Genomic DNA, 26591 nt, shown 5'->3' with positions numbered 1-26591 from the left:
TATAGGAGGAATTGATACGGGTTATACAAATTTACACTAATATATGGCTGTGGGGAAACTTTTAGATTCTGTACATCAACAGTAGGTATTACCATTCTCTTTCCTATTTGCCAATCTGAAAGCAAGTTGCTTCTAGTTATTTTACTTTTCGTTGTTCGGATTCCCAGTACAGGTTCAGTTTTTAACCCGCATCGAATTACACTCTTGATTCTGAACTTGGAAAATATGTCCGTGTAGAAGTAAATAGCACTTCTAGTTTAACCCACAAAAAGTTATATAGTCTAACTTTCAATGTTGAAACTTTTCCATCAGGTACAGATGCCAGTGCGATGCATTGAGACCTTCCAGCTTCCCTCCCCCTTTCCAGACAGTACTGTACACCTCCTTTGGCGTTTGTCAAAGTTCTTGCCTGCCACCCTTTGAATGCGTGAAACTCAGCTTTCCTGCGCAGGCTAAGCCCCTGAGTTTCCCCTCCACCAGTGGTTCTCAACCTTCAGAGTCTTCAGCATCACCCAGAAGCACAGATTGCTGGACCCCACCCGCCGCCAGGTCTGGGATGGAGCCAAGAATTTGCACTTTTAACAATTTCCCTGGAGACGTGAAGCATCTGCTTCTGGTCTGAGGACCACCCTTCGGGACCACCGCTTTGCAATGATCAGGAGCTTTTTGAAGGGTTTAGATCTTATAGCTCCACTCCACTGTACGCAACTCCAGGCTGGGTGTCCAGACTAAAGCAATAATAGGTCAACACATCATTGTCCTCAAGGACTCAGAGAGAAGCCAAGGAGAGGAGACCGGTGGGGCGCACCGGGGCTGGAATCCTGTCTGCGAGGGCCTCCAGGTGCGCGGCGGGAGGCGGACGCCAGGGGGCAGCCTCGCGCTCTCTCTGCCCCCTCTGGTTTCCGGCCGCGCCGGCGCAGAAGGCCGCGTGCCGGAGTGGGGGCCGCAGGTAGGCGCGGCGAGCGGGAGGTGGGGAGACGGGGAGGCGGGCGAGAGAGCGCGGGGAAGCCACGGGCCCGGGCGCGGCGTCCCGCTCGGACTCTAGAGAGACATGGGGCTGCGGGGCGGGCAGGCGCGGAGGGCAGAAACGCTTCCTGCGGGGCCTGCCCTTGGCCGGCGGCGGCCGCGGCCCCAGCAGCGAGCGACTACCCTGTGGCCGAAAGTGGCACCTTTACGTGACGGACGCCTCCGCCCGGGTCGGGCTTGGGCTCCCGCTTGCGGGCTCTTGTGCTGCCTGGGGTCTTCCGTGCCGCCACTCCCTGGGGGCGGGGCTCCGTGTTAAGGGTATAGTCCAGTGCCGCCCGGTTTTTAAAGGCCGGCCCAGCCCTTTTGTTAGTGGTCTTGTCTTCTCCATCCTTTACCTTGGCTGTAGCACCTTTAGGTTAAGAACGCATCCGGAACATTTAAAATAATTATTTTAATGTGCCTCGTGTTCTACCGGCAAACTGAGATTCTATTCTCAATTTTTTTGGGTAACGCCAATTCGTTTTTCCTCTGGTTGAATTCAGTATTCAATCAATTGGTAAAAACTAATTTTGTTCCATTGCCTTCTTTTAAATAAGCTGTGATTGTAGAGCAGTGGTTTCCAGTTTTTTCTGTTACCAGCTTTTTCCTATCAATGTCAGAAATCCTTTGTGTCTAAACATTGCCTGAATTTCTCTTACCCAGCCGGCCCCACAATCTTTATTCCCTAACTTGCAAAACCAGCAGCAACTTTCAGTGTCATTTTGCTTATTTCAGGACAAAATTCCTTCAGCCATACAGCCTATCCACAGCCCTTGGCAGCCTACTCCAGAAATACTCCTTTCAAAGAAAAAAGGCCCATCAGGTGTTGGGATGGGCTAAAGTTTTTCTTTAAGAAATAGGCAGTCTTGGGGCACCTGGGTGACTCAGTCTGTTAAGTCAGTCTCTTGATTTTGGCTGGGGCCACGCTCTCTCGGTTCTTGGGTTTGGGCCCCGCATTGGGCTCTGCACGGACAGCAGGAGCCTGCTTAGGATTCTCTCTCTCCCTCTCTCTGCCCCTCCCCCATCTCTCTCTCTCTCTCTCTCTCTCTCTCCAAAAAAAAAAAAAGTTTAAAAAAATACTAGAATATTTAAAAAAAAAAAAAAAAGGAGAGAGATGGATAGGCAGCTTCACAGCATCCACCCTCAACCCCAGCAGTGACCATGCTATTTCAATTCCTGAACCTTCAACACCTGAAGGTTGAAGGATTTAGGGGAAGAATGTGAGGCTGGAAAACTTGGCTCCTCCATGTACAGTTTAGTGACCTTGGCTAAGTCACTTCACCTCTGACTCAGTTCTCTCATCTGTTAAATGGGAATAGTAACAATTATATATGCCTCACAGAATTAGTGTGAGGTTGACATTGTGTAAAAGTTGAGTTTTTGGATGAGTCTTTTTTTGAGCATTCGGAAGTGGATGTGAGGACTTAGGGATAATTGAAAGACTATTGAAGCATATAACTATCTGCAGGGCCCATAAGAAATGCATTAAATGGTAACTGGGTAATGGTGATCTAAGGTAGATTAGAAAATATGAATCTCTACAGAATTTGTACCTGATGTTGGCACCCTTTGCATGGAAGTGAAGAAAGTGGTATGCCTCCAAAAGAAAAAATATGGTATAAGCTTCAGGCCCTATACAACTGAATCTACTACCAGTGGCGAGGTGGAATCAGTGGAAGGTTGTCGGCAAGGGGGTTTGCGAATTAAAAAGATGGTGAGTTCAAATTGGAGTCGTTGCCGGATGAGAGCATCAGAGGACAGGCACAAGAAGAGATGAAGAGCAGATTTGGTGGGACTGAGAAAGCAAAGAGGAGTCAGTGTGTGAGGCTGTGAAGACAAGGAATCCTGGGTGATCAGGTAGTCAGTGCATTTTTACTGAGTTCTTGGCTATTTTCCAGCTGCTGAGGATACAGGGGTGTGCAAAGCAGGCAGATAGTCCTCCGGGAACTCACAGTTGAGAAAAAAGGAACCCACGTACTGGAGCCTGGACTTCTCAAGAGGGGCGCCTTCAAGGGTGGAGGAAAGCTCAGGGCCTGGAATGTGGGGTGCAAGGAGGGGTCTGGAAAGGCAGACAGGCTGGATCTCAGGGGACCTTATAGGAGTTTGGACTTTATCATGAGGACAGAGGAGGACTGTTAGATGGTTTTAAGCAAGGGGTGATCAGATTTGTGCTTTAGAAAGACCGCCCTGTGTATACCAGCAAGAAACTTCTGCACATGCAGGAGTGTGTACAACACTTGCTTTGCTAGTTGTGGAGTTGAATGTGGCAAACTCGAGCTTCATGTGTCTGTGTGGATAAACCTCATAAACTTAATATTGAGCTTTTAAAAGAGCAAGTTGCAAAGGGTATATACAGTACAATACTACTTGTATGAAGCTCGTGAAAACATCCATATATTATGTTATTGTTTATTGGCACACTGGTGGTGAAAATAAAAAGCATGTGTGGGAATTATATACGTCAGTGGTTCTTGGACTCGAGCATGCCTCTGAATCACCTGGAAGACTTGTTAAAACACAGATTTCTGGGCTTCACTTCAGTTTCTGATGCAATCGGTCTGGAGTGAGGACTCAAGGACTCACATTTCTAGGTGATGCTGCTGCAGGTCCTGGGACCACAGTTGGAGAACTCTGATGTACATCAACTTGTGGATGGTGATTACTTCTTGGGAGGGAGAAGAATAGGACTGGGAGGGGTCCAAAGAGGACTCAACTGTATTTCTTTTTAAAAGATCTTCAAAAAAAAATATGATGCACTGTTACCTGACAAAGCTTGATGGGTGTTCATGATATTATTTTTTAGATTTTTGATGCTTTAAACATTTCAGGAAAGAAAAAATCCTGTTTGCTGTTTGGAAAATGGACTGGAAAAGAGAAAGAAGTGGGAGTCCATGTAGAAAACTGTTGGCAGAAGCCCAGGTAAGAGATACTAGAGGCTTAGACCAGGGTGGCGGTAATAAGAAGGGATTTGAGAGAGGTTTGGGTGATAGAACTGACTGTACGTGGTGACTGGTTGATTTAGAGGTCGGGGAAAGAGGGGACCAAGTCACTTGCTTTGTGACTGGAGCAAGTAGGTGGATTATGTGTCTGGCACTGTAAGGGAATCCTGGAGGAGGGGCATGCTGGTGACAAGAAAGAGCTCAGTTATGGACATCCCCGGCCTTGAGGAGCCAGCTGAGTGAAGTGTAGGAGAAAGACCTAGGCCACAGTGGAGACTTGGCAACCAACAGCATCACCATGTCTGTGAATGAGATTACATGGAGGGAATGTGTAGGATGGAAAGATGGTCTGTGACAGACCCAGAGGAATAGTGTCAGCTAGGGTAGGGCCCAGCCAGCTTCTGCTTGCCACTTGTATTTGTATGACCTGCAAGCTAAGAATGCTTTTTACCTAAAAATGTTGGGGGGAAAGGTCAAGAGAGGAATAATCTTTTGTGACACAACTATATGAAAACTACATGAAATTCAAACTTCATTGTCCATAAATGAAGTTTTATTCAAACACAGCCACACTCATTTGTTTATGTACTGTTGCAGGCTGCTTTCACACCCTGGTGACAGAGTTGAATGGCACGATAGAGAGCTTGTGGCCTCTTATCACTTTACACTGCTGCTTGGTGGGTCATAAGTCATGTGATGCCGTTGTCACTGGATTTCAACTTTTCGCTCCTAAACCTAAATATTTACTGTGTGGCCTTCTATAGAAAAAAGTGCTGATTCTTGACCTAAGGTATAAGTTAAGACACACTTGGTCATTTTTTGAATGTTGTAAAAGAGAGATGGCAGCCGTTTTATCCATTTCTTTAAGAGCACCTTGTGAGAATCAGGTACTGGTGGAAGAAGCTCAACAGACTGTGAGGCCTGAGTGGTCAGAGTCGTCATAGTTCCAGTTGAAATCCATGAAGACAGGAGGGGATGGGCCAGGGGGAAAGATGTGGGCCTGGAGTCTTTATGAGAAAGGTAAGCGAACATCCATCAGAACACTGATGGGTGTAGCTGGAAAGACTGAGGGCAGGTTGAGCAGGTGGTATTGTTTCAAGAAAAGAAAGAGATTTGAGGCTGGAGCAATTCAGTAGAGCCGGTGTTTACTGGACACCTCTTAGTGACAACCAGGACATGCAAAGCAGCATTTTTTAAAATTATTATTAATTAGAAAGAACTACACTGGGTGGTAGAAGAGTCCCCTACTTCTAAGATTTTTTGCTTAGAGGAAGCAGTGTTGCTGTGCTGACCCTTGACATGCAGCATCATGGGCTGGGTCACTGGAAGAATAAAGTTGTCATTTACTGAGATTCTGACCGCTAGAAACAGCGGATTTGTGGGGAAAGAGCAGACGTTGAGTTTGGGAAGTATTTCTGTTATCTTTTTTTTTTTTTTTTTAATTTTTTTTTTTTTCAACGTTTATTTTATTTTTGGGACAGAGAGAGACAGAGCATGAATGGGGGAGGGGCATAGAGAGAGGGAGACACAGAATCGGAAACAGGCTCCAGGCTCTGAGCCATCAGCCCAGAGCCCGATGTGGGGCTCGAACTCACGGACCGCGAGATCGTGACCTGGCTGAAGTCGGACGCCCAACCGACTGCGCCACCCAGGCGCCCCTCTTTTTTTTTTTTTTAATAAATTATTTTTTTTAATGTTTATTTTTGAGAGAGTGCAAGCAGGGGAGGGGCAGAGAGAGAGGGAGACAGAGGATCTGAAACTGATGTGGGGCTCAATATCATGAACGGAGAGATCATGACCTGAGCTGCAGTCAGACCCTTAACCGACTGAGCTATCCAGGTGCCCCGTTTTGTTCTTTTTAAGTTGAAATATAATTCATATGCAATAAGTTGTTTTTAATTAATTAATTTATTTTTATTTTTAAATCTTTATTTTTGAAAGAGAGAGCATGAGTGGGGGGAGGGGCAAAGAGAGAAGGAGACGCAGAATCTGAAGCCAACTCCAGGCTCTGAGCCATGAGCACAGAGCCTGACGTGGGGCTCGAACCTATGGACTTGTGAGATCATGACCTGAGCCAAAGTTGGACGCTTAATCGACTGAACCACCCAACCACCCCTGAAGTTTGCTTTTTAAAGTGTATGGTTCAGTGATTTTTAGTATATTCACAAGGTTTTGCGACCATCACCACTAATTCCACAACATTTCATCCACAAAAGTAATCCAGTGCCCATTAGCAGCCATTCCCCTTCCCCTTTCACTCAGCCCCTAGCAGTCACTAATCCACTTTCTGTCTCTATGGATGTGCCTGTTCTAGATATTTCATATCAGTAGAATCCTATGATATGTGATCTTTTGTGTCTGCATGTTTCATTTAGGATAAAGTTTTCCAGTTTTATCCATGTTGCAGCATGTATTAGTGCTTGATTTCTTTTTGTGGGTGAATCCTATTCCATGTTTGGATATATCAGATTTTTTGTCCATTTATCATGAGGGACTTTAGGTTATTTCCGCTGTTTGGCTATTATGAATCATGCTGCTGTGAACATTCACCTACAAGTGTTGGCATAAATGTATGTTTTCAGTTCTCTTGGGCATATACCGAGCAGCAGATTTGCATGGGGAACTCTATGTTTAACCTTTCGAGGAACTTCCAGACTATTTTCCACAGTGGCTGCATCATTTTATATTGCCACCATCACTGTAGGAGGGCTCCTATTTTCTCATAGCCTCCTCTGCACTAGTTCTTGTCTCTTTGATGACAGCCATTCTAGTGGATATGAGGTGGGTCTCATTGTGGTTTTGACTTGCATTTTCCTGAGGACTGTTACAGTTGAGCATCCTTTTGTGTGCCTATTTGCCATCTGCTATCTCCTTTGGATAAATGTCTGTTCGAGTCCTTTGCCCGTTTCTAAATTGAGTCATTTATCTTTTTATTGTTGAGAAGAAATATTATTTTTGAATTGTCTGTCAGATGTTTAAGTGATATCAAGGAGCCAAGGGTGGTGTTCTGAGGAGGCTGGGACTAGGGCTTTACAACTGGGAGCTGTCAGCAGGTGGGGACAGAGAGCCAGAGTCTGGATGAGGTCACAGAGCTTGAGGGAGAGGTCTGTCTGAGCCCTGAGCACTACAGCAACTTAGAGTCAGAGGCAAAAGGAGCCCCCAGAGTGCACCTTCCTGGGAACCAAATAATAAAGGCATTTCAAGAAGGAGAGAGTGATTAGCCATTCCAGATGCCACTGAGCAGTCAAGAGAAAGAAGAGAAAGGGCTGAGGCCATAGGAATGAACTTGTCAGGTGTATTGACCCATTTCAGTGGATGTGACTATGGAGCAGTGGAACATGGCATCTCAATCACAGGAAAAGAGAGTTATTTTTATAGAATTTTGGGGGTGAGGCGCCTGGGTGGCTCAGTCAGTTAAGCGTCTGATTTCGGCTCGGGTCATGATCTCGCAGTTTGTGAGTTCGAGCCCCAGGTCGGGCTCTGTCCTGACAGCTCGGAGCCTGGAGCCTGCATCGGATTCTGTGTCTCCGTCTCTCTCTGTCCCTCCCCCAATTGTGCTCTGTCTCTATCAAAAATAAATTTTAAAAAATGTAAAAAAAAAAAATTTAGAATTTGGGGGGTGGGTGGCGTTTAGGCAAAATTTAAAGGAAACAATGTTTCGATGGACTCAAAGTTAAGCAGGGCTGCCTGTAAAGATGTCAAGATCTGGTCCGGACTGCAAAGTGGACCCCAGAGTCTGGTTCCTGGGAGACCACAGGGTTCACATAGATGTTGAATGCCTTCTCCAGAAACTGCTCATTTGCAGTTCTGCACCCAGTTGGAAGCAGAGGTGGCTTCTCTGTATCAGAGAGACTTAGCTCCTCCAGGCAAGAGTGGGATGTTTCCCTGTTCTTGGTAGGACTTTGAGTGGCAAAATTTTTGATAGTGTGTGACTTTAGAGAGCAGAGTTTCTCAGTGAGTAAGAAAGCAGTCTTCATTCAAAGAAGGGAGTTGTTGATACTTTATACCTGTAGTGTGTCCTTAGGAGAAATGCTGCTTTCTATGAATTTTGCAGTTGGCTTGATCCATGTCTGGTGTCCCAGCTCTATGAATGGCAAGTGGATTTTACTTTCTCCAGGAGAAGGTATGAGAGAGCTGTCCCCTCTCAAGCTTCTGTTCTCAATGTGAATCCTCAGAGAGGTCTTCTGGCCCGGCATCATCCAGGGAATTTCTTCTATTATTCTCTGTCCTTGAAAGCTTATCACAATATCTGAGAAGCTTTTTTGTTTACTTGTTTATTGTCTGCCTTCTCCACTGGCTTCCCCCTAAGGTCCTAGAAGATAAGAACCACATCTGTTTTATTTACTCACAGATCCCCAGTGCCTAGAGTTGAGCTTATGGAAACGGCTTAATACATGTTGAGTGAATGAGAGGGCTGGAATTTAGTGATGGAGTAGAGGGAGTGGATTATTGGAACCAGATGCAGGACTCTGAGCTCACACCAGCTGGCAGGGCTTCACGATGGAAGCCAGGCTGCCGCAGGATTTCCCATGGCTGCCACTCCATCCTGGAGTTCAAGGGCCTGAGGGGTACCTGGACCCTAGGAGGGCCCCTGAAGAAGGTGGACCATTTGAATTATTGCATTTGTCTATGTGCAGAGTTGAAGTTTTTATTCAGCAAACCTCCTTTTTGGTACTTTGTGACAGAGTATTTTCAAACCAGTGCCTGGGGCCAACCAGAACGCTGAGTGACCCCGGTGTCTGGGTGGAAACCTGAGCTGGGAGAAGGAAGACGCCCGTGGAAGGTAACTGTTCATGTCACAGTCATTTCAGACATAGGAAGCACAGAGTCAATTCTGTCACTAGTGTTCCCCATGCATCCCAGTACTGATTTTTTTTTTTAAGTTTATTTATTTTTGAGAGAGAGACTGACAGAACAGACAGAACGTGAGCTGGGGAGGGGCAGAGAGGGAGGGAGACACAGAATCCAAAGCAGGCTCCAGGCTCTGAGCTCTCAACACAGAGCCTGACATGGGGCCCGAACTCACAAACCATGAGATCATGACCTGAGCTGAAGTTGGACACTCTACCAACTGAGCCACCCAGGTACCCCTTTCCCAGTACTGATATTAAGCGAGCACACTGTTATGGCCATCTCCTGTGTCAGAGTACTGACATGCTTCCGCTCTGATTCTGAAACAGCTTCTGCCTCAAGCATTCTTGAGTGTCAAGCATCTGATGTCCAGGGTCCTTCCATCCCTCTCCCTTGCCAACCCCTCTGCCATCCAACAACTAGGCAGTAATGCTCCACTGCGGGCCTCACACCGGCTCTGATGCTAGAGATGAATTGGTGAGTGTCCAGCCTTCCTGGCAGTTACTTGGTGCAAGGATCACCACCATCATTCCAGCTCGTGTGCTCATCAGCTCTTACCCTGCAGCACTGCCGGAGCCTTTTACCTGGTCTCCCAGCCTCCATCTGTTCCACCCCAAACACATCTTTCACACCTAGCCTTGCTTGTTAAAGACACTAGGGAGCGGGACACCTGGGTGGCTCACTCATTTAAGCATCCGACTCTTGGTTTTGGCTCAGGTCATGATCTTATGGTTTGTGAGTTTGAGCCCCGTGTCTGGCTCTGCACTGACAGCGTGGAACCTACTTGGGATTCTCTCTCTCTCTGCCCCTCCCTCGCTCTCTCTCATAATTAAATAAACTTTAATTAAAAAAAAAATCCTAAAAAAAATTTTAAGGAGCTTTCTAGCACCTTCCAGGGAGTATCCCAGCTCCTTAGCTGGGTTCAGGAGACCCTCAGCATCCAGCCCCTACCCCTACCCCATCTCCTCTCTGGCTCCTCTCCTTTGTCCATCTTCTACCCTGGCCCCGCTAGACTAACAAAAGCAGTTTTCTTTCATTTTACTAATTATTCATTAAATATCTATTTAGTGCAAATTGCCATGGGAGAAACAAAGACACCTTCCTTTTAGTTGAATCTAGAGTGGATGAACCCAGACGTTAGTTTGTAATAAAAAGACAGTGATCTTGAAAACAGCTGACATTGAGCATTCTGTACCTTCTTTAATCCTCACAAAGATGATAAAGCATGCAAGATCCTTGGGCATAAGAGGCATGAGAGGCTGTGTTGTCCTTAACCCCTTGTCACCCAAACACCTTAATGGACGTAAAAATTGACTGGTATTATTTCTTGTTTCATTTTATAATTCAGGAAATTACAGGGGATAACAGTATGGAAAAGAAAGCCCAGGACAGCAGAAAAGGTGCCCCCCACAGAGCAGTGCCACCAGCTGTGGGGCTGCTCTTCTCCATGGCCCTCATGAACACGCTCCTCTACTTCTGCCTTGATTGGTTTTTCATCTCCCGTCCACGCTCTGCTCCCAGCTCTGCTCACTGTCCCCACGGACACTTCAGAATGGGACAGATGAAAAACTGTTCACCGTGGCTGTCCTGCGAGGAGCTGAGGACCGAAGTGAGGCAGTTGAAGCGTGTTGGAGAAGGAGCTGTGAAGAGAGTGAGTTCTGGGTTATAGCTGAGTGTTATTGGGGTGGTGTTTCGGGATAGCAGCTTGGCACGATGTGTTAAGAGCCATCAAAATACCTTTGGCCCAGTGATCTTGCATCTGGGACTTTATCCAAATAATCCATTGGAAGGAAAAAAGCTAAATGCATAAAGGAGATTTTGCTTTGTTATTTATAGCAATAGAAAACCAGAAATAGTAACTGTAAGGGACTAGTTAATTATGGTCCATCCACTTGATAGAATGTTCTGCAGCCATTAAGTGTAGTTAGGAATCTCGTGTGAAAAAAACATATGATGAGAAGTAAAAAAATGCAACATGCAAAATTGCACAATACATGATTTTCAACTGCAAAATTAATGTATTTATGTAGAAAATATAGAAATTACAGAAATTGTGCTATAGTGAAGGATTATGAGCAATTTTTTTCATTCTACTTTTCAAACTCTGTCATGGTATTATATTGATGTTTTAAAAATTTTTTGTTTATTTTTTTTAAGTTTATTTATTATGAGAGAGAGAGAGCAAGAGAGCAGGGGCGGGGCAGAGAGAGAGGGAGGGAAAGATTCCCAAGTGGGCTCCATGCTCATTGTGGAGCCCCACACGGGGCTTGAACTCAAGAACCATGAGATCATGACTTGAGCTGAGATCAAGAGTCAGACACTTAACCAACTGAGCCAGCAAGGTACCCCTAAAGTTTTTTTATTAAAAAAATTTTTTTTGTTTGTTTTTAATGTTTATTTATTTTTGAGAGAAAGAGAAAGCACGCGCATGAGCGGGGAAGGGGCAGAGAGAGAAGGAGACACAGAATCCAAAGCAGGCTCCAGGCTCTGAGCTCTCAGCACAGAGCTTGACATGGGGCCTGAACTCACAGACTATGAGATCATGACCTGAGCTGAAGTCGGACACAGCCTGCCAGCTGATGTCTGGGGTACATAGGGTTTGGTGGGACTGGGAGGACCGTTGGAGCAGTTTGAATAGAGGGACAAGGTGGTGTGTGTGGGTGTGTGCGTGCGTGCGTGTGCATGCACACTTTCACACGTGAGTACAGAAGAGACCGAGGTGTGGGCTAGGGTGGAAGATTGGCTAGGTCTTGCAGGGGAGAGATGTCACCGCTTGACAAGGGTGTTAGCAGTGAATGTAGTGAAAAATCTGTGGATTCTGGTCATGTTTGAAAAGTAGAGCCAGTAGGATTTCCCAGTAGATCAGTTGTGGAGTGTAAGAGAGGGGGACTTTGTGTGCTGTCTCCGTTCTCATCCTGCGTTCTGCTCACACTGGCTCATTCCTGGTCTCCAAACAACCAGGCGTGTTCCGTCTTGGGGCCTCTGCTGGTACCCACCTTTTTACTGGGACACGTTTTCCTCAAATATCCATACAGCTCACTCTCAGATCATTCTGAACACCCAGAGTAATGAGCCTCTGGCCCTCTTCTCTTGCCCTGCTCTGTCTTCATAGCACATGACAAGGATCTTGGCTCAGGCAACAGGAAGAATAGGGTTACCATTACCTGAAAGGGGAGGGCCGGAAGAACAGAGTTTCTGTGTGCGTGAGGTGAACATGTTAAGGCCTTCTAGATGCCCACGTGGAGACACAGATGGTTGGAAGAACAAGTCTCGCATTTGGGTCAGGGGCAGGGAGTGGGAATATAAATTTGGGATGGTGCTGAAAGGATGTGAAGAAACCACCAGGGAGGGATGTGTGTAGAGAAGAGGACTTACAGCCAGTTGATTTTTGTCTCCTTCAAAGAGGTGACTTTGAGGGGCTGGCTGCCCACTTGTTTCCATGTTACTGCTCAGACCATTTTTTGTATCTTTTTCAGAATTGCTCTTGGCCTTGAAGGATATATTTCTGGGTAGGTAGCTTTGATGGTGGCAAATCGTTGTTTGAGGACAGATTGGAGTTTAGGGAACCTCTACAAATCATGCCCATCCAAGTATGGGGTTTAATAATAAGGACAGTAACTCTGATTAATGCAGTTTTGTTTATTAAAGTGAAGTATGATGGGGGCATCTGGGTGGCTCAGTCAGTTAAGCATCCAACTCTTTATTTCAGCTCAGGTCATCATCTCAGTTTGTGGGTTTGAGCCCCGTGTGCGGCTCTGTGCTGACAGCGCAGAGCCTGCTTGGGATTCTCTCTCTCCCTTTCTCTCTGCCCCTCCCCAGCTTGTGTTCTCTCTCTCTCTCTCAAAGTAAATAAACATTAAAAAAAAAAATGAGGTATGACTGAAAGGCAATTACATTGCTTTTGTGTGTCTTTGGCTGAAATTTGCCCTCAGGGCAAAAGTATTTTGTGCGCTGGATGTTAGCTCCATCAGTGAGGAGTCTTGTCTGTCTTGTGCCCTTGAACCCCAGGGTCTTTATGAGTCCCAGCACAGGTCGGCCTTTCACTGCCACCACAGGGGCACTGAATTGAATGACTCCTTGCACTAATGTGTTTCCCATCGCTGCTACCAGCTCCTTTCCATGTGGGCACCCCTCCTCACTGACACCCCAAGCTGGGAGGCGTAAGCTTCTCAAATAGGAATTTCTGTAACCAGAGTTCTTGCATCGCGCTCGCTGACCTCCTCCTCCTCTCCTAGCACCCTTGCTTCAGTAATTCTTCAGTATCATCAGGACTTCCAGGGTGTTGATCCCATGACAGTTTCACTTTCTGTCTTCACTCCCCTATGTCACCCAGCAGCAGAGCCTCTGTGGCTGTTACCCTCAGTGTCACTCTCATGCAGACTCATGCAACAGCCCCTCCACCTCTCTCTCCGTTGTGCCTGGTGGAAGAGTCCCAAACCCGGTGACCCCAGCTGTGCACCTGCATCTGAGCAGTTGCCCTGGACAAAGTCGCACAGCCTTGGGATTTAATGCATGACCACAAACCTCAGCCGTGCAGTCAGCACAGCCCAGCAGCCCTACTCTGTTCCCTCGGCAACTTTTCCTTCCCCTGCCTCAACTAATGATCTTGCTGCATGAGTTGTTATGAAAACAGAATCTTCCCAAAGGGAATTTCTTCATCCTCTACCACCAGACCTGTAAGCCCTCCAGCTCAGGTGTTGCGACTTCTCGTGACTTCTCATGACGTTCTTCACTGGAGCTCTCCACTCTTTCCTGCTCCCTCAGTCTTCTCCACTCTGAGGTCATCCTGACTGGCCTGCAGACACGCACGCTTTGGCAACGGAAATCCCTTTCCCAGATTCCCTGTTCCTTGGAAGCGCCGTGCATGCTCTCCTTCCTCTGTAGCGAAAATGCTAGAGCTCTGGCCCCACTTCTCTTCTTGTCCTCTGCCAGGATGGCTTCCAAACACCCCTTCTCCAGGGAACTGCCCTTATGCCGACACCTGCAAACCCCAGGTTGGACATTTCTCTGTCTTCTCTCGCTTTATTTTTTCTGCAGCCTTTGATCCAGTTGACTCCTCTGTCGTTGCAACCCTGGCTGTCTGTGCTACCACCTCTTCATGGTTTTCCCGCTCTCTCACTGGCCATTCCTAATGACTTCCCTTTGCTGGCTTCTGTTCCCTGTCTTGCCCCCTGGTTCTCAATCAGAAGCGATTTTGTTCCTCCAGGGGACATTAGGCAACAGGTAGAGACACGTTTGTGGTTGTCACATCCTGGGAGGAAGGGGGAGTGGTGCTCCTGGCATCCAGCGGGTAGAGGCCAGGGAGGCTGCTAAACTTTCCACAACGCACAGGACAGCCTCACCCTAACAAATAATTAATTACCTGGCCCAACTGTCTGTAGTGCTGAGGTTAACAAACATCGTTCCTCTTAGTTGCTTCCTGGATCCTCTTCTTTTGCCTTCTTTAGATATAGTCTTAAGTGATTGAATCTAGTGCCATTGCTTAAAGACATTTTGTGTTCTTGGGACTCCCAAATTTTTATCTCTAGCCTGTAGCTCTCCCTAAGCCACATTTGTATATCCAACTACTTACTTATTTGATATCTCTGCTTGGTGGTCTGTTGAGCATCTAAGTGTCCTGAGGATGGAACTCTTGATAATTTCCCCTCTGAGTCCCGCTCTCCCAGCCTCCCCTATGTAGGTCAACACCACCACTTCCTTCCCACCTCCTTGCTGGAGCCCAAACCTGGAAGTCATCTTGGATCCTCTCCATCACTCCCCCTCAACTAAGCCAAGAGCAAGTTCCATCAGTTATATTTTCAAAACAGGCCCCAAACTTGTTTGATGATCTCCCTGGCCCCTGACCCATTCTAGCTGTCACTATTAGTTGTTGCCTTGGCCCGACCTGCTTTTGCCGGTCTTGATGCCCCAAGCATACTTGTCTTCCTTTTTTTGAGAAAGAGAGTGATGCAAGTGAGTGAGGAGCAGAGAGAGAGAATCCCATGAGGGGCAGAGAGAGAGAGAGAGGGAGAGAGAAGCAGGGCTCACCTGAAGTGGGGCTTGTGTTTTGCCCGAAGTGGTGCTGTTGTTCACCCCACGCGGGTCTCAAGCTCACCCAGAGTGGGGCTCCACTGTGTGCCTAACGACTGAGCCACCCAGGTGGCAGGCATAGTTGTCTTCTAAACACAGCTCAGATCATGCTACACTTGCAGGGCTTCCCTTTCCCCTTAGGGGGAAAAGCCGCACCTCTTACCACAATCTGCCACCTTCTTCCTCATCTGGACCCAGCTCACCTCCTAAACTCACCCCAGATGGGTCCCTCACCCTGCCTTACAGTCACCTTTGCCCTTTCTTTTGTCCCTTGATCAAACATGCCCTTTCTCATCTCAGGGCCTCTGCAGTGCCTTCCTCTACGTCAGACACAGTGAGCTCCTCCTCCATCATCCAGTTATCAGCTTCTGGGTCACACAGGGGTCACTTCTCAAGAGCAGTTCCCAACACCCGTCTTCAACGCCCCCCCCCCCCATTACTCATATGGCTTCCATTTTGTTGTCTCGTAAACGTAAGCTCCTTGCAGGCATGAAGGTGTGTCCTCTGCCTCTAGCGCAGGGCTTGCTTTATAGAACACATTTTAGGAGCTAGAAGACAAAGGCTCTTTAACTGATTCCTCATAAAATAAAACACTGGTTTAGCTTTGATGGTTTCCTCAATATACAGACATGCAGCCAACCTCGTCTTTCCCCAGACTGTGTTTTTGGTTTGTGTTTGGGATTGCCTGGAGCAGTGTGCAACTTTGCCCCTGAAAGGCAGATTGACTTGTTGCTTTTTCTTCTCTGATTTTCTTTAATTATAAAAGCAGTACATTCAAATATTCAGAAGGAGGTGAAACACAAAGTAAATTTCCCTTCTACCTCTTGGATTCCCCATCTCTGATCTTATTCTCTGGAGATAACAGTGAGAGATTCATCTCTTTTAGATTTTTTTTTTTTTTTTGGGTAAAATTTATTTCATGTGTATTTTTTAAGTTTTTACTTTTTTATTAAATTTTTTTTAATTTTTATTTGAGAGAGAAAGAGAGTGCCCAGAAGCAAGGGAGAGAGGCAGAGGGAGGGAGAGACAGAGACAGAGAGAGATCTCAAGAGAGAGAATCGCAAACAGGCTCCACGCTCAGTGCAGAGCCCAACTTGGAGCTTGATCCTATGACCCTGGGATCATGATCTGAGCTGAAATCAAGAGTTGGACACAGGCCCCCCTTCAATTAAGTTTTTAATTTTAATTCTAGTACAGTTACCATACTATCCCTTTTAGATTTTTTTTTTTTAATTTACGAGAGAAAGAAAACATGAGTTGTGGAGAGGGGCAGAGAGAGAGAGAGAGAGAGAGAGAGAGAGAGAGAGAGAGAGAGAGAGAGAGAATCTTAAGCAGGCTTCATGATGAACACAGAGCCTGACATGGGGCTCGATCCTACAACCTGAGGGCATGACCTGAGCCAAAATCAAGAGTCGGACACTCAACCAACTGAGCCACCCAGGCACCTCTCACTTCTAGATTTTTATTTATTTGTTTGCTTATTTTTAAATAAATTTTAAGACATATTTTATTTTTGAGAGAGTGTGCAAGTGTGCTCTATGAAGGGCAGAGGGAGAGACAGAGAATCTCCAGCAGGCTCCATGCTGTTAGCACAGAGCCCTGGGCAGGGCTTGAACTCACGAACCATGAGATCATGACCTGAACTGAAATCAAGAATCAAGTGTTTAACCAACTGAGCCATCCAGTGCCTGCATTTTTTATTTTTAAACCCAAGATTACATTAAAAGAATGAGATACATACTCTGTCAGCCATCTCAAAGACAGAAATACCCACATCTTAAGGGCCTGCGCATTTTCTGAAACAGATTTGGTGCAACAGTACTCGTGAGAGAGAAGAAAGATTACAGTGGAACCAATTCTTCCAGAAGGCAGAAGGTCCTGCCATATTGCTGTGGATAACGAAAGCATGATTCAGGTCACACCCTGTTTTGAACAGGGGTGAGCAGAAGGTGGTATAACCTCATGTGTCATTCCGTGTGCCCAGCCCATGATGTTGACTTTATGAGATCACAGATCACTGTTATCACTGTTAGAGTCTTTACAGCTGCATGTTTTTCCTTTAAAATTAAAATATAGTACAGGGGTGCCTGGGTGACTCGGTTAAGTGTCCAATGCTTGATTTCAGCTCAGGTCATGATCTCATGGGTTCTGACAGCATAGAGCCTGCTTGGGATTCTGTCTCTCTTACTCTCTCTCTCTGCTCCTCCCTGACTCATTCTCTCTTTCAAAATAAATTTTAAAAATATAATACATTAAAAAGCCATAAAATTTGGGTTGGATCCTTTTAGAAGAAAGAATTTGATTCTCTTAAAATTACTCTGTAGTCCTCTAGTTTTCTGTAACATTTAGAAGGATGTTATGTGATCTATTTTTAATACTTCAGGCTGAAAAACAGATGTTACATGAATTGTATACTTAAAAGTATGAAATAACAGTGTCCACTTCTCAGTCCCTTTTGCAGGGTCCACCTCCTCATCCCCCTTAACCTTGGATCCTTCTTCCTCTATGTTCAGTCCCTGAATGACTTCATCCAGCCTCTTACATTTATCTGCACAAAGACCTCTGCCCTGAACTCTCTAGATTTTTCTATACAGCTGCCTACCCCACATCCATCTCCACTTGGATGTTAGAAAGGCTTCTCACATTAACTGTGTCCCAGACCATCCCCCCAGCCTGCTTTTCCTTTATTCTTCCCCAATGTGGTTAATGACAACTCCGTTAGCCCAGTTGCTCAGGACACACACCTGGGAAGAAGCATCCTTCACATGTTTCTTTCTCTCACATCCATGTTTAGTCCATCAGCAAGTTCTATTGTCTCTGCACTCAGAAGAGATCCAGAATTTGGCCAGTCTTCAGACTTCTCTGCCTGTCTCCCTCCCCCCATTCAAGCCACCATCATCTTGTACCTGGATTATTTCAGTAGCCTCTCAAGTGGGCTCTGTGCTTCCACACTTGTCCCTCTCTCAGCCCTTCACAACCATAATACTGCCATTAAATTCTAAGTAGCATCTCTCCTCTGCTCAGAATTCTCCAATGGCTCTCTTTCTCATTCAAGTAAAAGCCAGAGTCCTTTCACCAAGTTAAGGGTTTTATGAGGTCTGCGCCCTTTTTCAACCTTATTCCTACTCCGTTCCCCTTTGCTTATTCCTCTCCAGCCACTCTGGCCTTGCTGAGATGGCAGCCTGTGGGCATGCTGCCACCCCAGGGCTTTTGCCTTTGCTGTTCTTTCTGTCTGGGCCATGGTTACCCCAGATAGGACATGGCTCATGCCTCTACCTCCTTCAGGTTCTTGCTCAAATGTCACCCCAGTGAGAGCTTCTCTAACCCTATTTAAAATTGAAAACCCTTCCCTGCTTAATTTTTCTTCAGAGCACATTTTACCCTCCAGTATACTTTATACATGTCCTGTTTATTTTCTTTATTATCTGCCTCCTACATTAGAATGTGAATTTCATAGAGGCAGGGATTTATATCAGTTTTTTTTATTAACACAAATATTTGTTAAATTTACGAAGACACAATAGTTATTTTTTTACTACAAAAGACCGCATAAAGTAAACTAATTATTTTCTAAAATTTATCCTTTACATTTGTAATCAAGGATCACAAGAGCTCCTAGAGATTAATAAGCACAAAACAACCCCATAGAAAATTGGATATAGGACAATGAACATACTTTCTGCAGAAGACCTACAGAAATGTCAACAATGATTAAAAAGTGCTCAGTCTCATTAGTAATCAGGGAGATATAAATTGGGACAGTAAAATGTTTTTCATTTTTCATATTGGTACATGTTAGCAAGATTGATAATATCTAGCGTGATTAAGGCTGTAGAACCTAAGATTCACTCATACACGACGAGAGTGCCTGCTGGCACAGACTTTGGAGGGTCATGTTGGCCATCCATATTCCTCATTCAGTCACCTGTCTACTTACCCAGCTTATAGAAATGCTTGAGACATGCACAGAGTTATGAATATAGGGCTATTTATTGTAGAATTGTTGTTAATAAGAAAAAAAGGGAAATAATTTAAATGCCCATCAAGTCTTTAAAATAGATCACATAAAACCATGTTAAAGATTATAGAGCTGCATGGAAGAAGGAACTAATTCATCTGACTACATCCATTACAGATTTCATGAGTCTTTATTATATTACACTTTAGTTTTAAAGAAATGATCATCTGAAAAATCTCACTGAAAATACACTAGCATAGGTAGTGTACCCATACTGTGAAATATTGTGCAGCTTTAAAAAGAATGACCTTTAGGGGAACCTGGGTGACTCTGTCAGATAAGTGTCTGACTTTGGTTCAGGTCATGATCTCATGGTTTGTGAGTTTGAGCCCCATGTTGGGCTCTGTGCTAACAGCTCAGAATCTGGAGCCTACTTCATCATCTGTGTCTCTCTCTTTTCTCTGTCCCTCTCCTTCTCATGCTCTGTCCCTCTCTCTCTCTCAGAAGTAAACATTAAAAAAAAAAATGACCTTTAGAAAGAATATATATACAGGAAAGTGTAAGGTATTAGTTATGTGAAAAAAAACAAGTTGCAATATGACATGTATGTTATACTCTTATTTTATGTCACTGTAAACTCAAATGCTATTTATAAAGTATGCATTAACACGTATACACACATAAAGAAATGGCTGTGAGGTTACCAACCAACCAGTTAACAAGTTTCCTTTGGGTGAGTAAAAGTAGGGGAAGGAAATCTCCTTCTGTTTTTGAATTTTTACCAAGAAGAGTATTCTTGATTAATTTTATAATTTAAAAAAAAGGTAAAACTGCTCTCTCTAAATAAGAGAATTTTAGAAAGTGTAATAAAGCAACTCAATTAGATATTGCTAAGAAATTTTTTTTATATAAAATTTTTTTAGTGTTTATTTTTGAGAGAGAGAAACAGCACAAAGGGGGGAACAGGCAGAGAGAAAGAGAGGGAGATGCAGAATCTGAAGCAGGCTCCAGGCTCCAAGCTGTCAGCAGAGAGTCTGACACAGGGCTCCAACCCATGAACTGCAAGATTATGACCTAGGCCGAAGTCGGCAGTCAACCAAGTGAGCCACCCAGGCGCCCTGCTAAGAAATGATTCTTAAACAATCCCTGACCTGCGGATATTTAACTTGGAAGGTTTCAGATATTTGTGAGTGATTCCAAAGACTTGCATTTATCTGAGGCACAAAAATTCAATGTAAACAAGGGTTTAGGAGGAAGTCATAAGGCCTGTGGTTGAGCTTCTTCCAACATTTATTTATTTACTTATTTAATGTTTATTTTTGAGAGAGAGAGAGAGCATGAGCAGGGTAGGGGCAGAGAGAGAGGGAGACACAGAATCCAAAGCAGGCTCCAGGCTCTGAACTGTCAGCACAGAGCCCATGAGTTTGGGGCTCAAACTCATGAACCGTGAGATCATGACCTGAGCTGAAGTTGGACACTCAACTGACTGAGCCACCCAAGCACCCTACCATTTATTATTGAATAATGTATGAATAAATTGTAGCAGCTTCCCTAAAGTGATCACTGTTTTTATGTGAAAAATGAGCCTAGGATACCAAGGCGTCTGCTGGAGTTGGTGGTCACCATGAGGAGATAGGTCTAAGGAACTGAAGGCCCTCAACAAAAAATAAGATTTTTATATTGGAGTCAAGTGTCGAGTTCAGTGTTGATGCAGGTCTATGGAGAGAATGTGTTCCATGTCAAAAAATATATATACGAATAATATATATATATGAATAAATATATGTATTCATGAAACTTTTAGTGAATTTAGCAGCCAGAGCAAAATGGCTTTTGAAAAATTCAAATATAGTTAATGTACGGTGTTATACTAGTTTTCGGTATACAAGTAAAATGGCTTTTTAATAGAAATTATGATCCAGGGGCACCTGGGTGCCTCAGTCGGTTAAGTGTCCAGCTGTGGCTCAGGGCATGATCTTGTAGTTTGCAGGTTCCATCCTGGCATCAGGCTCTCTGCTGTCAGCATAGAGCCCACTTCGGATCTTCTGTACCCCTCTTTCTCTGCTTCTTCCCCACTCAACACTGTCTTTCTTTCCCAGAAATAAATGAACATTAAAAAAAAAAAAACTATGGGGGCACCTGGGTAACTCAGTCGGTTAAGCGTCCAACTTCAGCTCAGGTCATGATCTCGTGGTCTGTTGAGTTCGAGCCCTGTGTTGGGCTCTGTGCTGACAGCTTGGAGCCTGGAGCCTGCTTTGGATTCTGTGTCTCCCTCCCCCTCTTCCCTTCCCCCACACACTCTCTGTTCTCTCTCTGTCTCTCAGAGATGAATAAATGTTAAAAATAATAATAATAAGAAGAAGAAATAATAAAAATTGTGATCCATAGTGAAATTTCTCAATTTTGAGTTTTTGAAAAGGTCTTGAAAGATTTCTTTTTATTTATTTATTTTTTAAGTTTTATTTATTTTGAGAGAGAGAGAATCCCAGGTAGGTTCTGTGCTATCAGTGCAGAGCCCGATGCGGGCTTGAACTCTCAAACTGTGAGATCATTACCTGTGCTGAAATCAATAGTAGGGCGCTTAACTGACTGAGCCACCCAGGCGCCCTGAAAGATTTCTCTGTAAATATTAAGGGTCAACTGTCGGTACCTGGGTTTTTCCATTAATGAACCTCTCTTTTCAGATCCCAAAGAAATCTTCACAGGTCTCTAACTCACCTCCATTTGATATATTTTTGAGTTCTTTTTAAAAATGTTGTTAAATATGAAAGTCATGTATATTCATTCTAGAAAAGTTGGAAAATACTGTGACTCATAAAGGAAAAAAATCGCCCAGGATCTTAGCATGTGAAGAGAACTGAAACAGCCTATTTCCTTTGATTTCCATGTAATTTTGACTTGTTCTATGCAGTTAGAACAACATAAATGAAATTTTGTATCCTTTTTCATTTGTGACATTACTTTTATCTGTGAAAACTCTCTCAATATGTGCATTTTGCTGACCCCATCGTCTTCTTTTGAGTGGTCTACCATTACTGAACTACTCCCCATTTTTTGATGGACGGATAAGTTCCAGTTTTATGCTTTTATAAGTAGTGCCAGATTTTTATTCCTAGAGATTTGTTCTATCTCAGATTACTTCCTTAGATAGATTTTAGATTTGATGTTAAAGGCACTTGATAAATCATGCTCCAGATTGGTTTAGAAAACCATAAGCTTTGTTTTAAAGAGTAAGTAGAAGCACAGAGAAACAGCCCGCTAGCAGCAGAAGCAGCCTGGGGCAGCCATCTCCCCACTTCTGAGCCCGTTTTCTCTTGTGCAGGCTTCTGCCTTCCCTTTGGGGATTTAAGCAGAAGATCAGAGGTTCTTAATGACAGTACTTCCCACAAGCCTTTCCTGGCTAATAAAATGGAGAACCGAGGCTTCCTGTGCAGTTGTTCCCCTGTTGGCCACACCAGGATGGGCAGCTCTAGTGTCTGCGGGTGTTTCAGCTTCTGCTGTTACAGTTGAAGTAACACAAAACCACACGCCACGTAAAATTGTTTTCCTTACCTAAAACTGTTTCTGTGGTTTGCTATACTACCTTGAAAAATGAACAAGTAATATTGTGATGCATGAGGTGCTGGCCAGGTGGACTCCCCACTTTTCCAGTCTTCTCCCCTGGTCCTCCCCATCCTCAGCCCTTTCTGCTGCAGGAATTTGGACCTGGTCATTTTGCCACTCCGTGCCTTTATACAGCAGCCCCCTCTTCTGGGAGTGCACTTCCCATTCTCCACATCCACCCTGCAAGCCCCAGTCATCCTTCAGCCCAACTCCCGGGAATCTCCCAACACCCTCTCCAGATGGCCCTCAGCACCCTAAGCAGAGTCCCTCCTGGGCCCGCCCTAGGCCTTCTGCACTGGGTGCCTGTGTTTGCTCAGCAGTGAGTCTTTGTGACCAGGCTGAGAGCCACTCTAGGACTGGGTTTGTCTGCCTAGTTTCTACCTTCTCTGCACCTGTGGGGTTGGTTTCCTGCTCACTAACACAGGTGACGGTTTCAGGTTTGATTGTCTCTGGCTTGGTTTCAGGTCTTTCTGTCTGAGTGGAAGGAACGCAAAGTCGCGATCTCACGGCTCACCAGTCTGGAGATGAAAGATGATTTCCTGCATGGGCTGCGGATGCTGAAAACCCTGCAGAGTAAACATGTTGTCACCTTGCTTGGATACTGTGAGGAGGACAACACTATTCTTACCGAATATCACCCCTTAGGTTCCTTGAGCAATCTGGAAGAAACGCTCAACCTTTCCAAGTACCACAGTGTGAACACGTGGCAGCACAGGTTGCAGCTGGCCATGAATTACGTGGCCATCATCCACTACCTGCACCACAGCCCCCTGGGCACCCTGGTCATGTGCGATTCCAGTGACCTGTCCAAGACCTTGTCCCAGTATCTGCTGACGAGCAACTTCAGCATTGTGGTAAACGACCTGGACGCCTTGCCCCTGGTGAACCACAGCTCAAGGACGTTTGTGAAGTGTGGCCATAGGGAGCTTCACGGGGACTTTGTGGCTCCAGAGCAGCTGTGGCCCTATGGAGAAGACATGCCTTTTGACGATGATCTCATGCCCTCATATGATGAGAAGATCGACATCTGGAAGATTCCAGATGTCTCTAGTTTCCTTTTGGGGCACGTTGAAGGAAGTGATATGGTCCGATTTCATTTGTTTGATATTCATAAGGCATGTAAGAGCCAGACTCCTGCAGAAAGACCCACTGCTCGGGAAATTCTAGACACTTATGAGAAGGTTTTGAATCTGCTCAGAGAAACTGTGATGTCCCAGACAAGAGAAATGCTATGAAAACCATTCAGTCAGTGAAGAATGGGTTTCAAAGAACAAATGGAATCATTATAGCAATTCTTACTCTAATGGTGAGTTTTTTGCTGTTCAGTGTGTGGTTCTTCCTCTGTATCCACATCAACATGCACGTGTGAGCGTTGCTTATCCCCTGGTGGGACCTGGGCAGATGCCTCACCTTCTCACACTGATCACTCCTGCTGAACTTGAGAAGCAGTGGACCTAGCCATATCTGAAGGAGGTAACAAAAATGTCACCACATAGGGGCTTCACCTGCCCTAATTACTGAATTTGTAAACTTGTAAGAAACATATAAAGAAAAGATCCCTAAATGGCAGGATATGAAAGAAATGTACAGTGGTTTTCCAAAGAAGTTTTTTTCCTCATTTTTTTAGATAATAGTCAACATTACCAGGGTCATGGGAGTATTTGTGGCCTGTCAACATCACATGGTGTTGATGAGGCCATCTTTACTGTTTTAAATGATTGTTTAAATGTTTACTTTAATGAATGTGAAGTTCTTGTGCCATCCTCTTTCCAAAAATCTAAAGGAGAACTATGATAGCTTGCTCTTTGAAATTTTGAATGGACAAGGAATATTTAGAACAGCAAGTATGAGGGAAATTGTATTTATGTTACTGCCTTGGATGGTGTTTGTGAAATTCCTATTTACCTTCCAGCTAGGTTTTCTGTGTCCAAAATAAATTATTGTGAATAGTTTACATCAACAGTGTCACTCATTACTGGAAACTGTCAAATCCTTCCACTTGAGTTGCATGATGGAATCCTTTAGAAAGTTCTTTCTTCGTCACTGTCATCTTCCTTTGTAGGGGATAATGGATTTGGTGTGTATTAATCATCACTAATAAGATGGTTAAAGCTGACATTGAGGGACAAAGATGCCCTGCAGCAGATGCTGCTTTCCCTTGAACTTGAGCAGGTGTCAGGATCACTAGACTCACAGGAAGCTGTGTCTCACCCTAGAGTCTCTGACTCAGTAGGTCTGGGGCAGAGTCTGAGACTCTGCATTTCTAACTGGTTCCCAGATGATGCTGGTGCTGCCGGTCTTGGGGCTACATTTTGAGAACCACTGCCCTTAATTGTTAGGGAGGGCACCACAGCAGTAGGATAGGGTAGTACAATCAGTATTATGTCCTGTTCTACCACCTGTGGGGCTCAGTGGGTCATGTGCTTGATCAGAGAATGTGCTTGCCTAGAAGATTTTAACTGTCACTTTTTGTTATGAAGACTCTGCCACAACCAACTAGAATGGCTGTGATCGAGAGGATGGACAATAACAAGTGTTGACGAGGATGTGGAGAATTAGAACACTCGTACATTGCTGGTAGAAATGTAATGTGGTACAGCTGCCTGCAGAAGAGTCTGGCAGTTCCTATGACCCAGCAATTCCACTCAAGACAATTACCCAAGACAATTGAAAATATGTCTACAAAAAATATTGTACATGCACATTCATAGCAATGCTCATAATAGACAAAAGATGGAAATAACCCAAATGTTCATCCACTGGTGAATGGATAAAGATGTTACCAGGACACCTGGGTGGCTCAGTCAATTAAGTGTCTGACTCTTGATTTCGGCTCAGGTCATGATTTCACTTTGTGAGTTTGGGCCCTGCAGTGGGCTCTGTGCTGACAGCACGGAGCCTGCTTGGGATTCTCTCTCTCTCCCTCTCTGCCCCTCCTCTGGTCGCTTTCTACCGCTCTCTTTCAAAAATAAATAAAGCAACCTTAAAAAAGAAGATGATACCATACAATAAGATATTATTCAGCCATAAAAAGGAATGAAGTATTTACTGATATATGTTCCAACATGGATGAACCTTGGAAACATTCTAATTGAAAGAAGCTGGTCACAAAAGACCACATGTTGTATGCTTCCATTTATATGAAATGTCCAGAGCAGACACATGCATACAAATAGAAAGTAGATTAGTGGTTGCCAGGGGCTGGCGGGAGTTCGGGATGAAGAATGGGGAACACTTGCTATTGGGTACAGAGTTTCTTTTTGGGGTGATGAAAGTGTTTTGAAATTATATAGTAATGGTCATATAACTGAATATACTAAGTAACACTAAATTGTATAAAATGAAAAATCTTATGGTATGTGAATTCTATCTCAGTAAAGCTGAGGAAAAAGAACCCCACCTCTCTGACAAGGCTATGTATCCTTTATGACTCTTTTCACTTGATGTAGGTGGTTATTGTGTGGAGTTGTTGGTTTGGTATTACCCTGTTCGTGATGCAATTCTTGTTTGGGGGTTTTCTTAGCTTTTGGACTTTGTGTTGGAGCAGACTATCAGTTTAAACAAATTTGTTTTGAAATATTGACAGTAGAGCTAAAATAAACAGAATGGTGTTGGGGAAGGGATACTGTGCTAAGGCAGAAGACCCGAGTTCTAATCCCAGCTCTGCCTCTGATTCATTGGCCTCAGACCAACTGATTTCTAAAAAGAGAGGGGCATTTGGTTGGCTCAGTCGGTAGGATGTGGTTCTTCGATCTCAAGGTTGTGAGTTCAAGCTCCCATACTGGGAGCCATTTCCTCCACTGTGCCTCTCTTAAGTTCTCTCTGATGCCTTGTAATGCCAGTGCCAGATGCCAAACAGGACCTTGCTGTCAGGGTTCAGTCATTAGCTTGTGCTCAGATATAATTCAGTACCCAAAGAACTGCAAAATCCTGAGAACAAGTTACATCCTGGCTAAAGCCTAGATGGGGAGTTCACTGCCCATTTAGCTTGCTGCCTTGGCCTTCAGCTAAAGTCTAATCATAAGAGGAGATCAAGAAGGTAAGCCATTCTCAAAGCACAGCCAAGGATTCAGTGCTCTTTCCCTGTTCACCTTATTCCAAGTGTTAAAAAAAAATCATCAGGGGCGCCTGGGTGGCTCAGTCAGTTGAGCGTCCGACTTTGGCTC

General features: G+C 44.7%; 1 protein-coding gene across 3 annotated transcripts; it reads left to right on the top strand.

Annotated features, from left to right (window-relative positions):
* Positions 1–852: 852 nt before the first annotated feature.
* On the top strand, positions 853–24379 carry POMK (protein O-mannose kinase). 3 transcript variants are annotated; one of them, XM_043562755.1, is made up of 6 exons: positions 853–949; positions 3834–3924; positions 7999–8067; positions 8630–8727; positions 10144–10446; positions 22890–24379. In XM_043562755.1, the coding sequence occupies exons 5-6, from the start codon at positions 10165–10167 to the stop codon at positions 23658–23660; spliced, it is 1053 nt and encodes a 350-aa protein (XP_043418690.1). In that variant the 5' UTR covers positions 853–949; positions 3834–3924; positions 7999–8067; positions 8630–8727; positions 10144–10164; the 3' UTR covers positions 23661–24379. The 3 variants fall into 3 exon arrangements, with proteins under 3 accessions (XP_043418690.1, XP_043418676.1, XP_043418683.1); XM_043562741.1 differs by lacking the exon at positions 7999–8067; XM_043562748.1 differs by having other exon boundaries at positions 7999–8727.
* The last annotated feature ends 2212 nt before the right edge of the window (positions 24380–26591 follow it).

This window comes from Prionailurus bengalensis, chromosome B1, assembly GCF_016509475.1.
Source record: "Prionailurus bengalensis isolate Pbe53 chromosome B1, Fcat_Pben_1.1_paternal_pri, whole genome shotgun sequence".
Classification (NCBI taxonomy): domain Eukaryota; kingdom Metazoa; phylum Chordata; class Mammalia; order Carnivora; family Felidae; genus Prionailurus; species Prionailurus bengalensis.
This window is presented reverse-complemented; position numbering and strand designations above follow the sequence as displayed.